Genomic DNA, 24,492 nt, shown 5'->3' with positions numbered 1-24,492 from the left:
TCCACTGCCAGGCAGTCTTCAGTTAGCCTCTACAAGGTGCCGCAGGCACCCTTGCAAAATGTGGTTGATGTTACACATGTAGATACATCCTTATCTATCATTTGCATGTCATTTAGGTAGCTAAAGCTTGTACTACAATCTTTGTTTCATGGGAGAGTATTTGTTGAGCTGGAGAAGGCTGGTGAGGCACAGCGATCACTCAGTCTCTCTTACATAGTTCTTACTGTCAGACCAATGAATTTCTTGCCTCAGCCGCATGTTACTCTTTGTTTTTGGAGTTTGCTATCATAATCGACAATGGTGAGGCGCACTTGAGACAAAAGAGGTGCTATTCTTAATTAAAATGCAGTTGATTCTTCTGATGTAGGGCCAATGTACACTGAGGTGACAAAAAGTCATGGGATAGCGATATGCACATATTCAGACAACAACAGTATTACATACATCAGGTGTAATAGGTCAGTGCATTGACGGAACTGTTATTTGTATTAGGGTTACTCATGTGAAAAGGTTTCCGATGTGATTATGGCCGCATGGTGGGAATTAACAGACATGGAACGTGGAATGGTAATTGGAGCTAGACATGAGGGACATTCCATTTCAGAAATAATTATAAAATTCAGTATTCTGAGATGCACAGTGCCAGGAGTGTGCTTTGAATGCCAAATTTCAGGCATTACCTCTCACCACAGACAATACAGTGGACATCGGCCTTCAGTTAATGACTGAGAGCAGTGGGATGATACTTGCAAAGAGCTGTCAGTGATAACAGACAACCAACACTGCATGAAATAACTGAAGAAATGAATGTGGGATGTATGATGAACATATATATGAATGCAAAATTTGGCGTTAATGTGCTATGGCAGCAGGCAACCAATGCGAGTGCCTTTGCTAATATCATGATGTTGCCTGCAGTACCTCAGAGGGGCTCATGACCAGGTTGGTTGGACCTTAGGTGACTGAAAAAGTGTGGCCTGGTCAGATGAGTTGCAATTTCAGTTGGTTAGAGCTGATAGTAGGGTTTGAGTTGTGGCACAGACCCCATGAAGCCGTGGACTCAGGTTGTCAACTAGGCACTTTGCAAGCTGGTGGTGGCTACATAATGGTGTGGGCTGTTTTTATGTGAAGTGGATTGGATCCTCTGGTCCAACCAAACCAATCATTGACTGGAAATGGTTATGTTCGGCTACTTGGAGATGATTTGCAGCCCCTTATGGACTTCACATTCTGAGATAATGATGGAATTTGTATGGATGACAATGTGCCATGTCACTGGGTCACAATTGTTTTCGAATTATTTGAAGAACTTTTGTACAGTTCAAGCGAATGATTTGGTCACCCAGATTGCCCAATGTGAGTCCCATCGAACACTCGTGGGACATAATCAAGAGGTTAGTTTGTGCACAAAATCCTGCACTTGCAACACTTTTGCAGTTGTGGACAGCTATAGAGGCAGCATGGCTCAGTAATTCTGTAGGGGACTTCCAACAACTTTTTGAGTCCATGTGACTTCGACTTGCTGCACTATGCTGGGCAAAGGAAGTCTGGGAATATTAGAAAGTATCCCATGACTTTCATCACCTGTGTGTTGTAGGAAAGACATGGTGCTTGGTTCTTCTGATGGTGACTCATCATCTTGTTTCCATGAAGATTACCATTGATACTACAAAATAAAATTGCAGAAAGAAAGCAGTGGTCTCTGCTATTCTGCATCACATAAGAAGCTAATTAAAAGTGACTCATGGCAAAGATCCACCAAGATACGGCCTCATAAAGATACGCAATGACAGCATTCCAAAGAAACTGATAGTCAACAACCTGGCATCTTCTAAATGTGATCTGGTCAAATACCTCACTATAGTTATCATCAATCTCTCAAGAAATATGGAATGACACTGGAGAACTGTGCCCTCAGGGGCTAAGCATTCATTTGCTGGGTAGGGGCTTGATGATCCCAGGGTTGCTGAACCGAGTACTGGTAAGCACCACCAATCCCGTCACTGTAAGCTCTCGGCACGCTTCAACGACGTGCTGATGAGGTGCATGGCTGTTGAGGTGGAACATTCGTTAGTGGGCAACCTCTGTGGAACCTGCCACACCTCAGTTGTAGAAGGCTTACCCCGGCAGGTGTGGCTCTTTCTGGGTGGACCTCCTTCCCTAGCTGCTCATGGGAACACCATGAAGCCTAAATCTCGTGTTTCAACTCCCAGTGGTTCGGGTGGGCCGTTTGGCAGTATTAACACCCAAAATCTGAAGAGACCTCATGTGGTTATTCCACCTGGGTCATCTCTGACTGTGAAGGATAGTAATCAAAGTAACAGACTGCATCCTGCAGTGGGTGATGTTTTTGTTGTGATTAACCATGTGGACGGTTCTTTTGAAAAATTGTTGCTGTTCTCTCGAGGGATATGCAGGGAAACTCAAATCTGTCAAGAGGCTGCAGAATGGTATTCTTCTGCTGGAGACTATGAAGGATCCCAAAGTACAGAAGCTGTTGAATGCTAAGCTACTTGGAGAATGTCCCATCAACAGTGAGTTGCACACTGGGTTAATTAGTATTAAACGTGTTGTCACATGCCAAGACATTATGGATAAATGTACAAAAGAACTGCAACAAGAATGGGGATGTGCAAGGGTGACCGAAAACCAAAATGTTATGATAAGGGCTTATGGGGAGCTCCAAAAGTCAGCATAGTATATTCTGACCTTCAGTCTGCCAATGTTGTCGGAGTATGGAGCAGCAGAATTTCTCCGCCTTAAGGTAAGACCATATGTCCCAAATCCAATGCGCTTCTTCAAGTGCCAACGCTTTGGTCACACCACTATGGGCTGTAACGGTCGGACTATGTTGTGGGTGATGCGTCAGCTTGGCGCACACACACAGGGTTTTCAATGCACTGCGCCACCCAGGTATGTTAATTGCTAACAGGACCATCCGTTGTGGAGCAGGGATTGTCTTGTCTTTACTGAAGAAAAGATGATTCAGGAAATTAGTCACCCAATGTGTCTTGCCCTCTGATACAAAGAAGGAAATTTAAGGCCACTCAGCCACCAAGTTTTATTAAGTCTTTTGCCTCGGTGTTGAAGCAGCCTAACCAGAAGGTCAGTGTTACTGCCCATACTGTGGCTGTTGACCAGGGCACATCTAACTGCACCTTTAAATTCAACTGCCAGCCTATTGCTGAAGCATTGCAAGTTGCTGAGCATAATGCGTCCATCCCCAAAATCCAAGCTGGAGATGAAGGCCTAAAGGCCGAAGCAATCTGCTCAGAAACCATCAAACCATGCGACCTTGTTGCTGTCTGATGGATCTGATAATGATGCCACCATCCTTGTGGTATGGATGTCAGTGTTTGCCTGTAGGAACCAGAAAGTTCCTCAAGTGAGCCCCACCTGTCTGTTGCCATCTTGCCACCATGTTGGAACAAGAAGGGGAAAGACAGAGTAAAACATAGCCATTAAAACACTTTCTGTACTGCAATGGAACATTAATGGGCTCAGGACACATGTGGAGGAACTGAAACTTTTGCACAGGAGTGCCCCCTGTGCTTGTGTTTGCAGGAAACACATTTTAAAGCATCTAATGCCTTTGTGCTAAGGGGCTATACACTCTTATCACAAGGATGACCTGTGTGGATAAAAGACCAAGGGAGGGGTTGCTTTGTTTGTCAATAAAGCGCACCTCTCCTCTGCTCTCCCCGTAGCTACTGACTTGTAAGCGGTTGCAGCTGAGGTTGCAAGTATGTCAGAGGATCACTGTTCGCTAACTAAATTTAGCTGCATGTGATGTGATTGACTGTGAGGCTATAATAGATCTTATAAAACAACTCCCCCCCCACCATTTCTCCTACTGGGAGATTTCAGTGCCCATCATATATGTGGGGCTCAAGCTCTGCGTCGGGTTCTGGAGAGCCTCACGATTTCTCAGGAACTGTGCATCCTCAACACAGGCACTCCTATTCATTTCTGTGTTGCTACTGGATCGTCCTCAGCCATTGACCTCTCTTTATGCTTCCAGCCCTTGGGGCTCGGTTCAGTGAGAAGTCAGTGATGACCTTCATTCCAGTGACTTCTTCCCACTCCATATTAACACATATTAACCTTTTGGATGGAGCTATCCCTGAAAGGACGCAGGCACTATGGATGATAAGCAGAGGTGAGAGGATGATGTTCAACCATCTGAGTGTGTTTGAGTGCGCAGACCACATCATACAACCCCTCCATTCCAGTCATCTCATTCATCATCCTAGGACCCCATCCCCCCATTCCATAGGATTTCCTATAAAGGCAATCTGTTACCTACAGCTGTGTTATTGACTTAGGGGTGTCTCCGAACAACACCTGGAGACATGGTACAGACAATGGTAGAGCATTTTGTGCTGACTAGTGCCACTGTCAGCCAAGATCCAGTGTTCCACCTTTGCTGTGACACTGTGGAAAGGTGTGAGTTGAACTTCAGGTCAAAAAAATTCAGAGTCCTGTAACTGTCCATTCTCCATGTGGGAGCTTGATTCGGCACTCTATGTGGCTCATAATACTGTGCCCAGTCATGATCAAGTCCGAAACAGCATGCTGCAGGACTTGAAACTAGTGTCCAAGGAAATCCTCTTAACAATGTTTTCATTCAATGTGGCAGACAGGCAACTTTCTCAACTTGTGGAGGTAAGCAGTTTTGGTCCCTCTTCAGAAACTGGGCAAGGACCTAATGTGTCCCAGTAGTTATCGAAGTGTTGCCATAGTGAGCAGTGTAGGAAAGGCCTTGGAGTGAATGGTTAGCCATTGTCTCAGTGTGGATTCAGCAGATTTCGATCCACTGGTGATAACTTGACCATACCAGAGGCATTTATTCAGCAGACTTTCCTACATAAACAGCATTGTGTAGGTATATTTTTTGATATCAGTAACGTGTACGACACTACTTGGAGACACCTCGTTCTGAGGCAGCTCCACCAGTGGGCTTCCATAGTCATCTCCCCATCTTTATTTGGTTCTTTTTATCAAAGTGCTTTCTTCAGTAGTGAGTTGGTGACATGCTGTCAATTAGTTTCAGCAGGAAAATGGTGTTCCTCATGGCTAAGTTTTAAGTGTTATCCTCTTTGCTGTAACCATAAACAGTACCACATCCATGGTAAGGAGCCCTGTACAGTGCTCCTTATTTGTGGATGATTTTGCAGTTTCCTGTTCTTCCTCCAGTATTGCAAAGCAACTAGTCAGTTGCAACTTGAATTGAAGAGACTAGAGGAGTGGGCTGCAGAGGCTGGTCTTATGTTTTCTGCAGAAAAGCGTGTGTATGTTGATTTTAATTATTCTCATCATATTTTTAATTTACACTAAGCTGTTGTTATGGTTACCACATATGAAGGACCTGAAGGCACAGGCCCAAAAGGCACTGAACATTTTGAAGTGTCTAAGCTACAGGTCTTGGGGAGTGGACAGGGCGTGTTTGCTCCAGTTTTATAGGGCTTTTGTCTCATTGCGGTTGGACTATGGGTGCAAAGTGCAGGAGCCAGCAAGGCCTGTGTACCTGAAAATCATTGATGCACCATGAGGGCATCAGGCTGTCCCCGGGTGCTTACAAGACCAGCCCCATACCCAGCGTGTGTTCTGAGGCAGGTGAACCACCACTTAACAGATGGCGGCAGATTCCATGGTGCCTCAGGTGTATCAACTCTTTTTGCCATTCTCACTTCCCCAGCATATCTTACAGTGGCTCATCCATTTGTGGAATACTGTTTTTCGAATCGTCCATAGGCAGCGAGACAGTTTGGGATACGTGCAAAATGTGTGCTGGAGTCCCTTGGTGTGTGGCATGTACAGCTTCTAATTTGTTATTTTGACTGACTGCCCCCTGGTTACTGCAGAGGCCCAGAGTAATTTTAGATTTAGTGCAGTACTGGAAAGATTACACTCCTGCTTCTGTTTTTAATTTGATATTTTTCGGAATTTTAAATGAGCACAACTACTATGTAGCTGTCTTTACAGGCGGGTCTTATCAGGGGTATTCTGTTGCGCTCTGTTGTTTTCCCAGACTGTGTCTTTAAGATTCAGTTGCCTCCAGAGTTCACTGTATTTGATGTCAAATTATCTGTGATCCATTTGATGTTAAATTATCTGTGATCTTGAGGGCACTAGAGCAGATGAGATGTGTCATGCCTGCTAAATTTCTTGTGTTTTCCGATACTCGGAGTACCCCTCAGTCTCTGCAACACTTGAATCCAGTTGATAAAGTAGTTCAGGATAGCCAGGATGCCCTCTTCCTGCTGGGGAAGGAGGCGTCCTTTTACTGGGTGCCAGGGCACATGGATATTGTGAGGAACGAAAGGGCGGATGTAGCAGTCACAGAGGCTTTTAGTGATCCTAAGCTAGTCCAGTGAGCCATCCCCCTCCATGCTATTGCCTTGATGTTGAGGCACACAGTCATGCATTGGTGGGAAAATGAGTGGCTGAAAGTGATATACAGTAAGCTCCGTTTCTTAAAGTCCACAAAATGGCTGTGGTGTACCTCCTCCCAGCCACATCTACAGGACGAGGTCCTCCTTACTAGTCTTCCGCATAGGCCACAGCCCTGTCACACATGGCTCACATTTTACTAGACTGTGTTTTATTATGGGACCAGGGGGAAGCGACAGATTTGCCGGCAGACCTGCCCTGTATTTTAAGCGATATTGAAACACATGTGGCTAGAGTTTTAAGGTTTTGTGATCTGCCCAACTTATTTGTGCAAGTTTTAGGGGGATGGTCTTCACGTGTTAACAGGGTGACTGGCTCACCCACTTTTTTTTTATAAATGGTAAAGTAGTCTCATTTCCTTGTGCCTTTCTTCTGTGGTTTTACTTCTGTTTGGATACCATGTATGGCACCTATCACCCTTTGTCCATCATGTAAAGGCAGGTGAGATGAGTGATTGTGTTATTGAATGCGAGTGAGGTGGGAGTGAGTGAATGCTTGTCATTTTATATTCTTCCTCTTTACTCATTGTTGCTGCAGCAACAGCATTCATGAAACTCCAGTCCTTTGACATTGATAGAAGTTAAAAGAAAGTCGATACACAAAAGTACATAATATCATGTGATTTAAAAAAGTGCCTGCAATATACAGTGTGACAATTTTAGCTGTGCCAAATGCCTTCTGTAACTGTGCCTCTGTTGAATCTGGCTGAAAAGTGGTTGTCAAAAGTAGGCTATTTTAAATGGTATGGTCCACACCAAAGTTACAGTTCAGTTGCTTTGATTGCTCACTAAACCACCGTGTATGGCCATATCGAGTCTCATTTACTTAAATTAAGCACAGATAAACTGCTAGCCACATAGTATTCTTGGTTGATGTCCCGTAATGTGATAGTTAGAGTGCAGTAACCTAACACTGAAGTGATACAGAAGTACACTTGCGGCAAACAGGTAGTTAAGACAGTCACTTATCAAATTTCTCAAATCATTGTCCTTGAAGTTTAACAGTTGTATCAGTATGAAAATGATGTGCACAGTGAGTTTTACCCAACCACGATATTATTGCACATGGCTTCCTGTGGCTGTTATTTGAATGTGGTGATGTTATGGTAAACAAGTACAATGGTTTCTAAGCAAAATGCATCACACTATGAATGATTTCAAGACAGCTGTGTGGCATATTGTCAAGTTGTACAATGTGTCCTTGTGAAATATCATGATAAAAATTCATGATAAGCCAGCTGAAGGGCCCTCACTAACAGGTGCAATAATTCTGTGGCTGACTATTGTCTATTGGAGATATAACAGTTCACAGAAACACCCTGTTGTAACAGTAAGCATTATTGAAATTTGGCACAGCCCATGATACTAATTATACATTGTACAGTTAATCATTTAAAACAGTCAGTGCATAATTGAATATACTCCCTGACGTGAAATCTAGATAAAATGCAGTACATTTTCCGTCTTGTGAACTATACTAAATCGTCCACAGTATGTTATCCTGTATATTCAGACACAGATGTTGCTCTGATCAAATTAATTGCCCACTGGTCTAAAATGGCTTCCAAAATTTTTGTTACATAGATTACAATAATTATACCTAGCTTTAGCTATTGTAGTAAACTAGCTTTCCGTGAATTACAGCTAAAGATTTACATTTCTGAGTAACTGATTCATGAAAGAATTGTTTGAATGAATGTGAACTTTAGATGCAATAATCATTTCTATTGAATTGTGCTGGCTAGTTTGCCTAAATAAGGGATTATATTTCAGTAACAATGTTTTTACTAAAGAAGCTAATTATTCTGTTACTAAATGAGTACAAAAGTTGCTAATTTTTTTGTCATTAGCTGTATAAGTGCTGTAGTTATTTACCTATCCTTTTCATCTACATTTTTCAGACATTAGTAATTGGGTATGTTTTTGCATATGAACAATGATAACAAAGTTTTGGATTATCGGTATTTTGTAACTAGTCAATATTCAGGATTTGTGTGTACAGTCCTTATGCCATATAGTTGAGCAAATGAAAGATATCACAGAATTTGGAGAAAATTAATATTAATTTTTGAGGGAAGGAAAACATAACTGCTGGAAAGCATCCACCTGCTTTGTTAGCAACATAGATGTTAAATTTGGCACTACTTATTTATAATTGCTGTTGTTTGGCTACAGGCTGATGATGCTTATAATATAGGACCAGCACCATCACAAGAAAGCTATCTTCGACAGGACAAAATTATACAGATTGCAAAGTCTACTGGCTGTCAGGCAATACATCCTGGTTATGGTTTTCTTTCTGAGAACACAGAATTTGCAAATCTCTGCCAAAAATCAGATATCATATTCATAGGTCCACCAGCAACAGCTATTCGTGACATGGGAATTAAAAGGTTAGCATTTATTTATGTTTATTTTGCAAGTAATTCAAAGTAGTTCAATACTTTAATAATCTGTGATCTTTTGAAATAGCACTTCAAAATCTATCATGTCTGCTGCTGGAGTACCAGTTGTTGAAGGCTACCATGGGAATGAGCAGTCACTTGACAAGCTGCAAAAAGAAGCTGAACGTATTGGTTTTCCAGTGATGATTAAAGCGGTTCGTGGTGGTGGAGGCAAGGTATGATATTGTGGATAGAGGTAAATTTATCCATCATGTGAGCTGAAAATTGTTAAAAAATATTTTAAATTCATATGGTTTGCTTCAGTTAGTTTTTCTCATAAACAATATTTTCCTCTCTCCAGGGTATGAGAATTGCCTTTTCACCTAATGAATTTGAGTCGGAGCTTGAATCTGCTAAAAGAGAAGCAATGAAATCATTTGGTGATGAGGCAATGCTTTTGGAAAAATTCATCCAAGAACCAAGGCATGTCGAAGTACAAATTTTTGGAGATAAACATGGGAATTATGTTCATCTTTTTGAGAGGGATTGTAGTGTTCAAAGAAGACATCAGAAGATAATTGAAGAAGCTCCCGCTGTAAGCAGTATAAAGTTACTATTAACCATGTCATTATTCCATTCCTTCCTTCCTGGAAGCGAGATAATTGCCTTTCTGTCCCTTTTTAAAGTAAATACTCTGTTTGTTCCCTATTGTTGATTTCTGCATTTGAATTAACAGACCATTTATTGCCTTATTTTTATTTTTGTCATGCGCCTTTTAAGTGGTGGAAAAGAAGGCCTGTAGTAGTACTAGAGAGAGAGAGAGAGAGAGAGAGAGAGAGAGAATTTTTGTTTCCATACTACATAAAATGGAGATTAGTCTTGAAAACAAAACTGTTGGCTTTGTTATCTGCATAGTAACTCAAAAAAATCAGAGATCCTATGATTGCAATTCTAATGTTCATCTAATTCTGTATTCAGTGAGCTGCTATGTGTTGTATTATGTACATTATGTAGTGTAACAGAGCTGTGGCCCAAAATTTCTCTAACTGTCCAAGAATATTCTTTGTGTGGTAAGTACACTGAGAATAGGTCTGTGTTTTGGGTCGTCTGTTGCCAATGAATCTTTAACCGGATTTTGCAGCCCTTGAAGTTTCCTGTCTCTTCTGCTCAGTTACATTAGATAAACATCTGATACTAATGGACTGTACTCACTAACAGATGTAACCAGAATTATATAAGTGATAACCTTGTAGATGAATTTCATCCTCTCACAGTTCTTCCAGTGAATCACAATCTGATGTTTGTTTTATTTAGTTCTCTCAAAAACCAGGTAGTTAAGGAAGGCAGGATTTGGTTATGATTGTGGACGGGGCTGTAATCAGTTTCTGTTGGTTACCTTTTACACTTACACACATTTATTTTTAAAACATTAAGTCCAGACTCAACAATAAATTTAAAAAATACCACACATTATTAAAACAACTGTGTAAATAATAGTGTTTCCACTGTGTTACGATTTAGTGAATCACCATAAAATACAGATATAAAAAAACCACAAGCCACTGTGATCACGGCTGAAGGCCTTACACGCCAAGAATGGCAATAAATTAAGAATGTTTAAGAACTTGCTGCAATTTACAACTTACAGATATTGAAATATTAAAAGGTAAAGTGGCCACAAACACAGCAGAAGGTATCAGAGGCCAGGAATGGCTGTAAATAAGGGTGTTTTTTTTTAAAAGCAAATGACCACAATCACGGCTGAAGGCCCTACACACTAGAAATGTCAATTTTATTAAAAAAAAAGTGCTGTAAAACAGACAGTAAAATAGCAAAGGTTAATTTAAAAAAACAAGCAACTGATCACCACACACCAGGAACGGCAATAATATATAAAAAAAATTTAGAAATCTGCTGTAAAGCAGGAAATACAACAGCAAAGCTTAATTAAAAAAAAAAAAATAAAGCCCCAAGCAACCGATCACCGCAGGGGAGGGGGGAATAAGGAATAAGATAATAAAACACAAGAACCATGGGGCCACAGGTGGTGCTCCAGGAATCGACCTCTGAGAGGATCCGGCAACAAACTTTTTCACGAGCGATGGGATAGGCAGCCAAGAGTTGCATTCACTTCACAAGGTGGAAACTCAGACTAGTGGCAGTCTACGAATGACTAATGGTAATCTTACTGAGGCTACCTGATATCCGATAAACCAAATGCAACGATGGAACAAAACGCCAAAAGCACTCCACTCGCTGCTCTTCGCCTCCACGACACTACGAGCAGCAACATGAACCCAAGTCAATGGAGAATCGCGAGATATCACAATAGTGGAGATTTCTGTACTTAGATTGAAACGCACTCATCTTAAAGCTTGCTGGATTTGGTTTACCATGAGGTCATGCACCCTCGTGACCACAACCCTTCTATGCGGCAGACCATGCGCACCGCCAGCGGTCCCGGCGAGTTCTCGCAGTGCGGACCTGGCTCCTCCTGAGTCCCCAACCGAACTGCCACACTCATACGACATGGACAAACAACAACTACATATCAATAACTGCCGCTGCTGCCACTAGCGGACAGGCAACCCTTGCGAAATGAGTGGTGCCAGTCAACACGAGAAGACGACAACCGCAACCATGCCACCTAATCGAAACTGTCTGGCCTCCAACAGAGGACGGAAACCTACGAACAGCACCAACGCGAGCTGCAGCACAGCTCATCAGTATTAGACAATCGTTCCCAAGTGACGTTTCATTTTGATTAACTGTTGTGTTCCATCATTATTCCTGTTTGCACTTACTTGCTTTACTTTCCATATGCGTGTCATCTGGTAATCTTTGTGGCAGTTGTCCATTTTCTGGGGGACATTTTTAAATTTAGAAAGAGTTGAATTTTGTCATAATCTTTCTGTATAAAGATGCCATTAATGCTCTTTTCCTATCTAATTTTTGCAGTTAGTTATTCAGTTCTCTTTAAAGCATCCCAGTTTCCGTTCAGTGAGCCTTCAGTTTCAAAATGTGTTTGTTATGCTTGATTGTGTTACTTTAATGAGAACAACTCAAAGCCTTTGAAAACTGTGAAGAGGCAAGAAAATGGTAAATGAAATATGAAAGAGCACGGAAATGAAGAAGACACTCTGAAATGGATTGTGAATATAGTGGTGGAAGTAAATTATTGACAGCAAAGAACAAGCAGAACTGATGCAAAACATGGGGTAAAGTCAGAACGACATCAGTGTCATATATAAATATGAAAGTAAAGTAAAGAATGGTGTGTGTGTGTCAGATATAGTTATGATTACTCCGATAAACCAATGAGAATTAAGTGTTCCAACGTCAAATGGATTTGTGTCGGGACTGGAAGGTGGTGGTGGTGGTGGTGGTGGTGGTGGTGGTGGTGGTGGTGGTGGTGGTGGTGGGGGGGGGGGGGGGGGGAAATTGCAGGCACCTCTAAGAATGGTAGCTGCAGCAGTTGACGTGTATAGTGTTGAACTGTTAAGATTAATAGTAACTTGATACAGTGGCTTTAGCAAATTTTATTCCATTTTGAAATGGTTTGTGTCGGCAATCCATCAGTGGCTATGCCTTTTCAATGTCGCTAATCACATGAGTGATCATAACTTAATAGTAAAGTCTCCACTGACGTATTATGATTAGTTACTGTTGCACATGCTTTCGTTATGGTTTGCATAGCTCAGTATTTGTACAGATGTGGGAGTGGTAGAAGTGCTAAGGAAATGTCATTCAGCTAAACTCAGGAGCTGTAAATAACTGTGGACTGTACCGTAACTATCAAGATTTAATCTTGACGAATGTAGTAACAAGTCAGATAATTGCTGAGGAAAAGAAAAGCTTCTAAGAAGTAAACAAAGTTTGAGTGAATAATAGTCACTTAATCACAATTATTATTCCGTTATTCTTAGATGATTCCTTTAAAGACAGTTTAGTAAATTAAGTAACTTCTAATTCTACTTTGACTGTTTGGCATCCACCAAACGTTCATTCTCATTTTTCTTTTGTTACGTTAAGCTGAAACATGACTTAAACAAATATATAAAAAATTAAAATGTAACAATGGAAAATCCAGGAAGGGATGTAACAATATGATGAAAAGGAAAGTTGCCACACACCCTATCGTTGCAGTCATGTGTGAGAGCTGCGGTTGCATTTTTGTGTGTGTGTGTGTGTGTGTGTGTGTGTGTGTGTGTGTGTGTGTGTGTGTGTGTGTGCGCGCGCGTGTGTGTGTGTGTGTGTGTGTGTGTGTGTGTGTGTGTGTGTGTGTGTGTGTGTGTGTGTGTGTGTGTGTACTTTTGACGAAGGTCTTATAGGCTGAAAACTTTATTTGTGACTGTTTTTGTTGTGCCTACCCGCGACTCAGCATCTCCGCTATATGGTGAGTGGCACTTTTCCTTTTCATAAATTAAAATTTAAAAAATATCAAACACGTAATATTGTCTGCTTATTAAAGAGTCACTTTGTTATATTATTCATAAGCCAGGCTCACGTATAAATGTTTCTTTTAATATTTCTGCAACTGGAACAGCCTGGAATATCAGATATGCTTCGTATGGAACTGGGTGCAGCAGCTGTTCGAGCAGCACAGGCCGTGGGTTATGTTGGTGCTGGAACTGTGGAATTCATTCTTGACAGGCACAACCATTCTTTTCATTTCATGGAAATGAATACTCGACTGCAAGTGGAGCATCCTATAACTGAAATGATAACTGACACCGATCTTGTTGAATGGCAGATCAAGGTAATGTGTATGAAATATCATGGTTATCTTCCTAAGTTGCTTCCCCTGTTATAGTATATTCACGGGCCTAAACTACACATTATCCGACATGTCAAGGGGTTTTCAAGATCCATAAAACACGAGGCACAACAATAATGTGTACACTAAGAGATGCCTTTGCAATATTGTAACACATGGTACAATGTTACGGATATGGAGTACACTAGAAAATTTGGCCTTTGGTCATCAGCTGTGGATGGCACCCTGCATTGTGTCCCTTTATTGGTGACACAGAATGTCAATACTTAATGTGAACCCTCTCTTGACAATAAGGAGTGCACAATCAGTCCCTACACTATCAATCGGCATGTCGGTATGGCTTGTAGCGACACCACTCATCGCCTGGCAAGGATCTCCTGAAGGTCATCACTGAGTGAGATTGCGCTGTGCTTGTAACACTGGACTCACATTTGTGTGGAATGGACTCAGATTCCTGTCCAACGATTCGGGTTTTGGTTTCCCATTATTTCAATAAATCAGTTACGACAACTGTTGGGATTAAGATCTCTAAGAGAACACAACCAGTTTCCTTCCCCATCCTTGCCCTTTCTATTTTAATGACATGATGCACTAATATAAGGTTCCCTCTGTTCTGCCAATGATATGGTTATGTATAACTAATCCAGATGTCATCACTGTGCCATCCTGCTTCCCTGTGCTTTGAATACCATGTGCCAAACACAAACAGCACACACTCGGTACCACTGTATCCTAGACTTTTGCTCACAATGACTGTTGAAGTGACACTAAGGAGTTCTGTAATAGTGTACCATGTATGTCCCATGTTTCAGTGTTGACCTGCTACAGCTGGTATGTGCAGTGTCACCATGATAAGTTTTTTTTGTGGATCTTTAAGATCCCTTAACTTAAGTATGTGAACCTGTCAAAGAACACATATTTTATTGCAGTCTTATTTTATAGTATGTCTTCATTTTAAAGCACAATGGTTCATTTTAATTTAGTGTAGGAGATCTCGTATTTTATATGTGAATTATCTCTTGTTTGTGTGTCTGTATGATATGTCGTTTGTACGTATTCTTCTGTATATATAATACAGTCAAATTTGCATAATAGGTTGCTGGGGGAGAAGAATTACCTCTTAAACAGGATGAAATTAAGTTAAATGGTCACGCTTTTGAAGCTCGAATTTATGCTGAAAATCCCAACAATAACTTTTTACCGGGGGCAGGTCCATTGCTTTATTTATCAACTCCTGTACCAGAAACAGATGTACGTGTTGAAACAGGTGAGTGCAGAATGAAATTTTATCAGCTTATGGAAGCGTATGAGTTGAAAAATATATTCGTTGGCACTCAAGATTTTTAGTGTTATGTTCATACACTACATTTGGCAAATGGAAAGGTTGGATACACATAAGTGTTTCACATAATTGTCTCTCTTCATATGAAAAATACTCAGTATTCTTGTTACTTTAAATGAAAGTAAAAAATTTGAACTATGATGACCTCTACCATTGTCAACATTAGAAACCACTGAATGCTTCTGGGGCCTCCTTTTATACTTGAATTCCTTGTGGCACTGGTTTGAAGGAAATTTAAAATATTCTTGGAACTTCATTGATGTGTTTACAGAGAAGGGATGCTGCATTATACTAGACACAGGGCTTCTTTCCACAGTGAGGAATTGCTCAAGTGTATGGAACAAGTCAGAAAGTCAAAAATACATGCTGCATAACTACAGAATTGATAAGCTTATGTTCCTTCTGTTGATCTTAACCCTTTTTCCCTTTAGCAGGTGTAATTATTATTATTATTTCTTTCCTTTCTCAGATGTTATTATTGTTATTGTTATTATTATTATTATTATTATTATTTTAGCAGCTCACCTCCCATGGTTCTTCAGTGAGCTGAGAACACTTTGGTGATAAGTGTGCTCCCCAAGAACTTTTAAAAAAATGTTATTTGGTGTGATGTATACTTTTCATGGCCTTTGAAGCTGCATTTCACAACAAACAGAAATTACACTTGGTACAGTGGACTGCCATTAGATGCCAGGAACGTACAGAAGCTGTGTGATATATTCTCATAAATGCAGTAAAGAAATACAGTTACTAGTATGCAGCAAATAAAAGACACCTACTGTGTTTTTTAGCTGTCATGAGTTCACTTGCCAGCCACAGTAGGCACTCTTATCTTGGAATTGGCAGTTAGTTTGTTTTGTCTGTCAACAATCCTTTGCAAATAGGGAAACATTGTGCCTGGAGTAAAAATTTATTGCATTTTGTAAGTCTTATCATTAACATGTATCAGTTAGTAAATGCTTGTTGTTAAGAGTTATACGAGTATCAATAATTCATATGCTATCATGACTGATTTACCTGAACACATGCCTAAGTGGTTCGGACAGTTATTGCTATAACTGCTCTGACAGATAAGTATGTCCCTCATGGTCCGCGAAAGGGTTAAGTGAAATGGTGCACAAGGATGGTGGATAAGTCGAACATTTTAAACACTAAAAGTTAAGATGAAAAATGTGATAAACATTTAAATGTGTTCATACTGGTGTTTACTAAATAACTCGTAGGCTGTCATAGCTGTCTGTCATAAAGAAGCAGTTTACTTACAGAGATCACATTACTGTGCTGAAAATGTGCAGTAGTCCGATATTTCATATCCTTCATGTTTGTGAAGTAGTTAACAATATATACATTAATTGGTTCTGTTCAGAAATTTGTCAGTGGAGTGGAAGAAGTTAGCCATCAATAAATCATTTAGACCCATCTTAACTTGTACTTAGTTAGCAGCTAAAATGTTTGTGGTTGCTAGCAAGTTATTGAAAATGTGTGTTCCTAATCGGTGAATAAATTTCTGGAGCAAAGTGTTCTCATTCTCAGCGCTCATTCTGTGCATTGAGCTCTTGGTTGGAAAGTAAGAAATATTGTTTCTACAAATTTCATTCAAGAATGCATAAAGAATGCATGTGTTGAGAAGCAGTAGTTATTATTCTCAGTTCTTTGGACTGCATGAAATGAAATGTAAATAATTTGTATGTAAAATAACAGAAATATTTCCATAAATATTTTCAGCTAAATGTTGTATGGCACCTTGAGTGTTTGTGTTCTTAGTGACAAACACAAACTTACTAGCTGCTGGAACAGAAACAGGTGAATCAGGCATGTTAAAAGACATAAATGAAAAAGACTCAATTCAGTATGCTGTTTTTGAAACCAATGAAAGGAGAGGTGTCAGGTGGAAGGAGGAGTCATTCCACACTTTGTATGGACAGAAACACAACTTCTGTTGTAACAGCTGTCTGCTTATAATTGATAAATTAAAAAAAATAACTGTATTTGATAAAAATCACAGATGTATGTGGAAACAAAATATGAAGAAAGTTAAAGTTGTATGAAAAACATTGCAAATAGGGGAAAAATTAGAATATATCAACCAGATTTTTCCAAATCCAAAAATAAGTCGGAATGCACATGTCATTAGCCAGCAGACCTAGACTAACAGCTTCACAGTACGTCTATTAAGTATAGGTGGATGTAAGGGAGAAAGGACAGTTTTATTATTGATTCCACGACTGTGAATTGTCATACATCATACACATGTGATGCAAATACACTAATGGAAATGAAGAATGTTGTGCCATTGAGAACTGGTCTGACATTTATAAACCCATCACAGAACAGGCATTAAATTATTAAACCTTCATTCCGTTCAAAACTAATGTCCATCATCAACATCAGTAAGAGGTGTGAGCTTCATGAGCACAAATACATTCTTGTGGTCATTGTGTCCTGGAAGCAAACAACCTACAGGAATTTCTTGCCATGCCTGAAACACATGCTGTGTCAGTTCATGAAAACTGATAACTAGAGACTAGTATGAAAATACATGTCTTCCCGTTGCATCCCAGTCTTTTTCTATGGATGAACTAGAGTGGCCCATCAAGGATCCATACAGTCCTCAAGACATTTGTGGTGTGAACTGCGATGTGGAATCTTGAATACTCCATTTGGTTCTCTCAAGAAGTGTGTGACAATAGGGATTATCATTCTTGCTGGACACTGCTGAGCATTTAACTTTCCATCAACAATTACAGTCACATCAAATAGCACTCCACACAGTGATTCCATGAGTTTGAAAAGTACTTGTCTCTAGAATTGCTGTTTCCTGTGATTCTTCACCAGATTGTCTATGGAAATGTTAACATCAGTCTGACCACAGAAAACAGAAGTAAGACTAATTGCCGAACACCACACATTATTCATTGTCCCAGGTGACTCTGGGTCTACATTTTGCAAGTCTCTGTTGTCTGTGGTATGGTGTCAGTGGAAAACAGCGCATGGCAACCCTAGATCTAAACCCAGCTTCCAGTAATCTGTTCTAGGTGGTTATTGGTGACACACTGCCTGGGTTTCAGCTGTTGTCATCCTTCTAATCGTCAGTGCCAGTCGATCAATACTGCGATCTTCTCAAGATGGTGTCCTTCTGGAAGAAGCCAAGCATGTTCTTCTTGCCCCACTGTTGTCGTAAGTCCATCTCATAACCACTCATTCTTGCTGTCACTGTACTGCAGGGAATTGTGACAAGCTGCAGGTGCAGATTGTCTGGGCATGTCGTATTTCAGTTGCCACCTGCAGAGATCCAGTGACATTAGTCCCACACAGTAACCATCATGTACTCACATCATTCTTCAGTTATGGGAATGGATTTTTTTCCGTATTGAAAGTACCGAAAATAATCTTTCACAATGATGAAATTTTAATCAACATATCTCACTTACAAAACAACATGACTACTGTATGGTCAAGAAAGAAAATGTACATTTTAATAGAGCTAACGTAAGAATACAATTTGTTCACAAAAATTGACACACATAGAATTCTTTCATTAGCCCTATTACAATGCACATTTTCTTTCTAGATCGTATGCTAGTCGTCGTGTTCTGGGTGTGGTATACATAAATAAAAATGTCAGTATCAGTGAATGAGTAATAAGACAAAAATGAAAGTACATGTTCATTCAGGAAGGACATTGAGCCGTGTGCGACTCACGTTGATGCTGTTCGTTGCTTGGCACCTTGTAATAGGGATAGCAGCGTCTCGTTTCCTTAGTGTGTTCATTGGTGCCACTATGTTTGCTCACCTTGTCTGTCCGTGAGTGGCAACAGCAACATTTATCGATAGCACTTACTGTGGTACGATCTTTGCAGTGGCCTCTAGTATTTCCAGGCCACCATGTGTCGAGCGAGTTGAGTTGGGATGGAGCAGCAGAGAGGTTTCGTATGAAGATGTAGTGCTGTCTGTCTCTTTGCCCTTGCCTAAAAGTATTCCATCGTTGTACTGGTGATTGGACGTTAGGTGGATTGGTTAGTTGGTCGGTCAGCACTTAAGCTACCCCTAGTTTGATTTGCCATCCTGTTACGTGAGTACGACTCTTGGCTGCCTGTCTCACCTTACCTTATGTTTGAGTTACCTCCCCATGCCGACCCTGGAACAATTGCTGAGAACCACTTGTCCTGATTCCTTAGATTCCTTAATAAGGCCTTATGCCATGTTACAATAAGTTTGTTTTAAAACGAAGTATTTATCTTAATAAGTGCTATTTGGAGTTGTTCTTCTGACCTCCAATTCAGGGCCTCAGACGTTTGTTGTTTGAGGTTATTGTTGGTGTCCTTTGGCCCCAAAATTGTGGAATTTTTTTGTGATAAGGCCTTCAGCCATCATACAGTCAATTGTTTTTTAAGAGATTGTTTTAAAATTTTAATTTCTTTAAATAAAGTTTACATATTTGTTGTGCAACCGAGAGTAACCGATTATGGTCCCGTCCACAATCGTAACCTTATCCTGCCCCATCCTGAGAACCCAGCTCTCAGACATCAGCTTATAAATGTTCACAAACTTAACTCCTGACAAGTAGCACTCTTGTATTTACATAACTATTTACATAACATCAAATATTACAGAAATTATTTCTGTTAATTTTATGGGAAACTACCACAAACTTTTAGAAAAAAGTGAAGGAAAAAAAAATTGGAACAGTGGGATGTGAATGCTCTCCTGATCCATCTTTGGTTTTACCTTGGTGCCTCAACCGACTATGCTATGCTGAAACTCAGCTTCTGTTGGCTGCATATTTTATGTTACAGTCTTCTAATGTCTTCAAAGGGTTAAATATTATTGATATTTAATTATGACAAATCCTTACAAGAATGACGTGTTTTTATAAATCTTCAGTGGGTCGTTTCCTAAAAATGGCTTACTCTCATAACATGTGAATTATATAGTGATAATAACTAAATATGAAAATTCTTTAGCCACCAATATGACATTTGCAACATTTTATTATGACATATATTATAGCTTTGAGAGATGAAGTAGTAAAGGCAGCAGAGGACTAAGTTGGTAAAAAGACGAGGGCTAGTAGAAATCTGTGGGTAAGAGAGGAGATACTGAACTTAATTGATGAAAGGAGAAAATATAAAAATGCAGTAAATGAAGTATGCAAAAAGGAATACAAATGTCTCAAAAACGAGATCGGAAGTGCAAAATGGCTAAGCAGGGATAGCTAGAGTACTAGAGTACAAATGTAAGGATGTAGAGGCATATATCACTAGGGGTAAAATAGATATTGCCTACAGGAACATTAAAGAGACCTTTGGAGAAAAGAGAACCACTTGTATGAATATCAAGAGCTCAGATGGAAAACTAGTTCTAAGAAAAGAAGGGAAAGCAGAAAGGTGGAAGGAGTATATAGAGGGTCTATAAAAGGGTGATGATGTACTTGAGGGCGATATTATGGAAATGGAAGATGACATAGATGAAGATGAAATGAGAGATATGATTCTGCGTGAAGAATTTGACAGAGCACTGAAAGACCTAAGTTGAAATAAGGCTCCGGGAGTAGACAACATTCCTCTAGACTAATAGTCTTGGGGTAACCTGCCATGACAAAACTCTACCATCTGATGAGCAATATGTATGAGACAGGTGAAGTACCCTCAGACTTCAAGAAGAATGTAATAGTTCCAATCCCAAAGAAAGCAGGTGTTGACAGGTGTGAAAATTACCGAACTATCAGTTTAATAAGTCACGGCTGCAAAATACTAACACGAATTATTTACAGATGAATGGAATAACTGGTAGAAGCCGAACTTGAGGAGAATCAGTTTGGATTCCATAGAAATGTTGGAACACGTGAGGCACTACTGACCCTACGACTTACCTTAGAAGATAGATTAAGGAAAGGCAAACCTACGTTTCTAGCATTTGTAGACTTAGAGAAGGCTTTTGACAATGCTGACTGGAATACTCCCTTTCAAATTCGGAAGGTGGCAGGGGTAAAATACAGGGAGCGAAAGGCTATTTACAATTTTTACAGAAAGTAGATGGCAGTTATAAGAGTCGAGGGGCATGGAAAGGTAGCAGTGGTTGGGAAGGGAGTGAGACAGGGTTGCAGCCTATCCCCAATGTTATTCAATCTGTATATTGAGCAAGCAATAAAGGAAATGAGAAAAATTCAGAGTAGGAATTAAAATCCATGGAACTTTGAAGTTTGCTGATGACATTGTAATTCTGTCAGAGACAGCAAAGGACCTGGAAAGCAGCTGAACAGAATGGACAGTGTCTTGAAAGGAGGATATAAGATGAACATCAACGAAATCAAAACAAGGATAATGGAATGTACTCGAATTAAATCAGTTTATGTTGAGGGAATTAGATTAGGAAATGAGACACTTAAAGTAGTTGATTAGTTATGCTATTTGGGGAGCAAAATAACTGATAGTAGAGAGGATATAAAACGTAGCCTGGGAATGGCAAGGAATGCGTTTCTGAAGAAGAGAAATTTGTTAACATCGAGAATAGATTTAAGTGTCAGAAAGTCTTTTCTGAAAGTATTTGTATGGCATGTAGCCATGTATGGAAGTGAAACATGGACAATAACCAATTTAGACAAGAAGAGAATAGAAGCTTTTGAAATGTGGTGCTACAGATGAATGCTGAAGATTAGATGGTTAGATCGTGTACCTAAAGAGGAGGTACTGAATAGGATTGGGGAGAAGAGGAATTTGTGGTACAACTTGACTCGAAGAAGGGATCGGTTGGTACGACATGTTCTGAGACATCAAGGGATCACCCATTTAGCATTGGGGGCAATATGGAGGGTAAAAATCATAGATGGAGATCAAGAGATGAATACACCAAGAAGATTCAGAAGGATGTAAGTTGCAGTAGTCGCTTGGAGATGAAGAAGCTTGCACAGGATTGAGTAGCATGGAGGGCTGCATCAAACCAGTCTCTGGACTGGACTGAAGACCACAACAAAAACAGCAACATATAATATAAAACCCACTGAATATGGACTTCTGCTGAACATGACAAACACAATGTGGAGTGAAGATGGAAAAAAAAAAAAAAAAAAATTGATCCATCTTTGGTTTTATCTTGGCACCTCAACCAACTATGCTATGCTGAAACTCAGTTTCTGTTGGCTGCATATTTTACATTATAGTCTTCTAATGGCTTTAATCACTGAAATGTTATTGACATTGAACTATGACAAATCTCAACAAGAATGACATGTTTTCATGAATCTTCAGCAGGTATTTGTCTCAAAATGGCTTACTCTCATAACACACGTATTATATAACAATAATAACTAAATATGGGAATTATTTAGTCACCAGTATAATGTTTCTCAACATTTTATTATGACAAATTGTACTGATAAAGATTCGAGTCATAGCTTAGAAATAGCATATATTTGTAGTCTGTGACGTATAATATAAAACCCATCGAATATGGGCTTCTGCTGAACGTGACAAATACAATGTCTTTCTTTGTGCTTTTGATGTAGAAGGCATTCTTCCTTCCCATTGGTTCTGCTTTATGTGGCATGTTGCTGAAATAGTGCAGAATTTATTGTGTATTTCATGTGACAAAATGACTCCTCATCAAGAAACAGCAGTACGTGACGTCAAAAAACTCTTAGAGCCTCGTGTCAACGTTAGCTGACTTGTCCCATGTGCCATTGGCTTTACATAATTGTTGTTTCAATTTTCTAAATAAAGCAGCAGAACATGAAACATACCTAAAAATAAAAAATAAAAAAGCCTGGGGCACAGCAAGGTCTCCAAGAAGAACCAGAATTGAAAATATACAAAATAGAAGCTTGAAGAGAAAAAAAGTCTGGAAAGTTCTGGCCACTCAAAGAAGTAAACAGTTGAAAGAATGTTGTCTTCACCTGCCTGAAATGTAAAACAGAAACAACAGGAGTGATTTCCCTAAATCACTCCAGGCAAATGCCGGGATGGTTCCTCTGAAAGGGCACGGCCGACTTCCTTCCCCATCCTTCCCTAATCCGATGAGACCGATGACCACGCTGTCTGGTCTCCTTCCCCGAAACCAACCAACCAAGAAACAACAGGCTGCCCAAAAAATGAAAATAAATGTTGACTGAAAACAATACTTATTGTATTAGGGGAACTGGAAAGTAATGTTGTTTCTGAGCATGTTGAAATTCATTTGTCTCTTATCAGCTCATTGTGTATTCAAAGTCATGCCATAGACATTTCAAGGTTAGAGTGACTTGTTTACTCATAAACCATTAAATATCTCTCTCTCTCTCTCTCTCTCTCTCTCTCTCTCTCTCTCTCCCTCCCCCCCTTTTTCTTTTTTCTTTTTTTCTTTTTCTTTTCTTTTTTTTTTTTTCAATTTTTGATGAAATGTCTAGCCAAATACTAGAAGAGGTACATCCCTGGGATCATATGCATTTTGAGTTTCATTAGTGTAGTTATACAACAGTTGCTACTAAAAACTTTTATGATGTTTATCAAAGTGCATTAGATGTTCATAAATGCCAAAGGTGATTTTCTAAGTTCAGATCTAATAATTTAGATCTTTTTGACTTGTTTGGATCAGGAAGACCAATGACTTTAGTCAGTGATATATTAAGGAGAGAAGTGGAAGCAAATACATGTTAGACAGTTAAGAAACTGTCAGAGACTCTCAACCAACATTGCTTGACCATCCAGGAATGTTTACAGCTGTCTTAAAGACAAAAAAGGCTAAATGAAGCAGCACATGCATCTAATGGCTTCAGCATCACAACGCTTTTTTACCCTGCAAAAGGCAGTGGCTCTCTCTGAATGAATCATCATGAAGTACAGCTAAGCCGGGTTTACACCCCAGAAAGGTGCTTTTATGGGCTTGGTGGAGTACTCAGGTTGTCATGTGCTAAAACCTGGACAAACTGTGAATATAGACATTTACTATGAACAGTTGGATCAAGTAATCAATCTTTAGTTGAAAGGTGCCCAGGGATTGTCGACAGAAGAGGCGTTGTATTGCAATGTGAAAATGCAAGACAGTGTGGTGCAAGACAAACCCTGGAAAAAATTAATAAGGTGGTGTGGGGCATATTGCCTCACCCACTATTGTGCCATTGGATTTCTGTTTATTCCAATAGCTACAACATTTTCGAAGTGGCAAAAAATGTGAAAATGTGGATGATGTCCAAAATTCCATCTCCAGATATTGTACTCAGAAACCAATGGATTTTTAGCAATCTGGCATTGAGAATTTGCACACTAGATGGGATCAGGTTGTTGATAAAGATGGTGACTACACTTTTGGTTAAATGGTTAACAATGTATCTGTTTGAATTTAATGTAAAAAGATGACACTACTTTCTGCCCCCCCCCCCCCCCCCAATACATTCTTTAACAGTCTTATACTTCTTAATAAAACTGTTTGGAATAGATATTTCTGAATCGTGATATTTTTCAGCTTTTATTCCCTTCCTCACTGAAGTGAAGTGTCATTGTTTCATTCTCATGTATTGATCAGCTCTTGCAAAATTGTCTTCATTACTGCTGGAGTTAGAACAGG

The 24,492-nt window shown here is 39.8% G+C and overlaps 1 protein-coding gene across 1 annotated transcript in view; it reads left to right on the top strand.

The window, feature by feature from the left end:
- LOC126237136 (methylcrotonoyl-CoA carboxylase subunit alpha, mitochondrial) overlaps positions 1-24,492 on the top strand; it is a 95,889-nt gene that overhangs the window by 22,800 nt on the left and 48,597 nt on the right. The window contains exons 3-7 of the mRNA XM_049946963.1: positions 8,628-8,845; positions 8,925-9,072; positions 9,198-9,431; positions 13,383-13,595; positions 14,709-14,880. Of these exons, the coding sequence (XP_049802920.1) occupies positions 8,628-8,845; positions 8,925-9,072; positions 9,198-9,431; positions 13,383-13,595; positions 14,709-14,880 (985 nt within the window). The remainder of the gene's footprint in view (positions 1-8,627; positions 8,846-8,924; positions 9,073-9,197; positions 9,432-13,382; positions 13,596-14,708; positions 14,881-24,492) is intronic.

This window comes from Schistocerca nitens, chromosome 2 (genome assembly GCF_023898315.1).
Source record: "Schistocerca nitens isolate TAMUIC-IGC-003100 chromosome 2, iqSchNite1.1, whole genome shotgun sequence".
Taxonomy (NCBI): Eukaryota; Metazoa; Arthropoda; class Insecta; order Orthoptera; family Acrididae; genus Schistocerca; species Schistocerca nitens.
The sequence above is the reverse complement of the archived record's forward strand: the minus strand, read 5'-3'. Positions and strand labels throughout refer to the sequence as shown.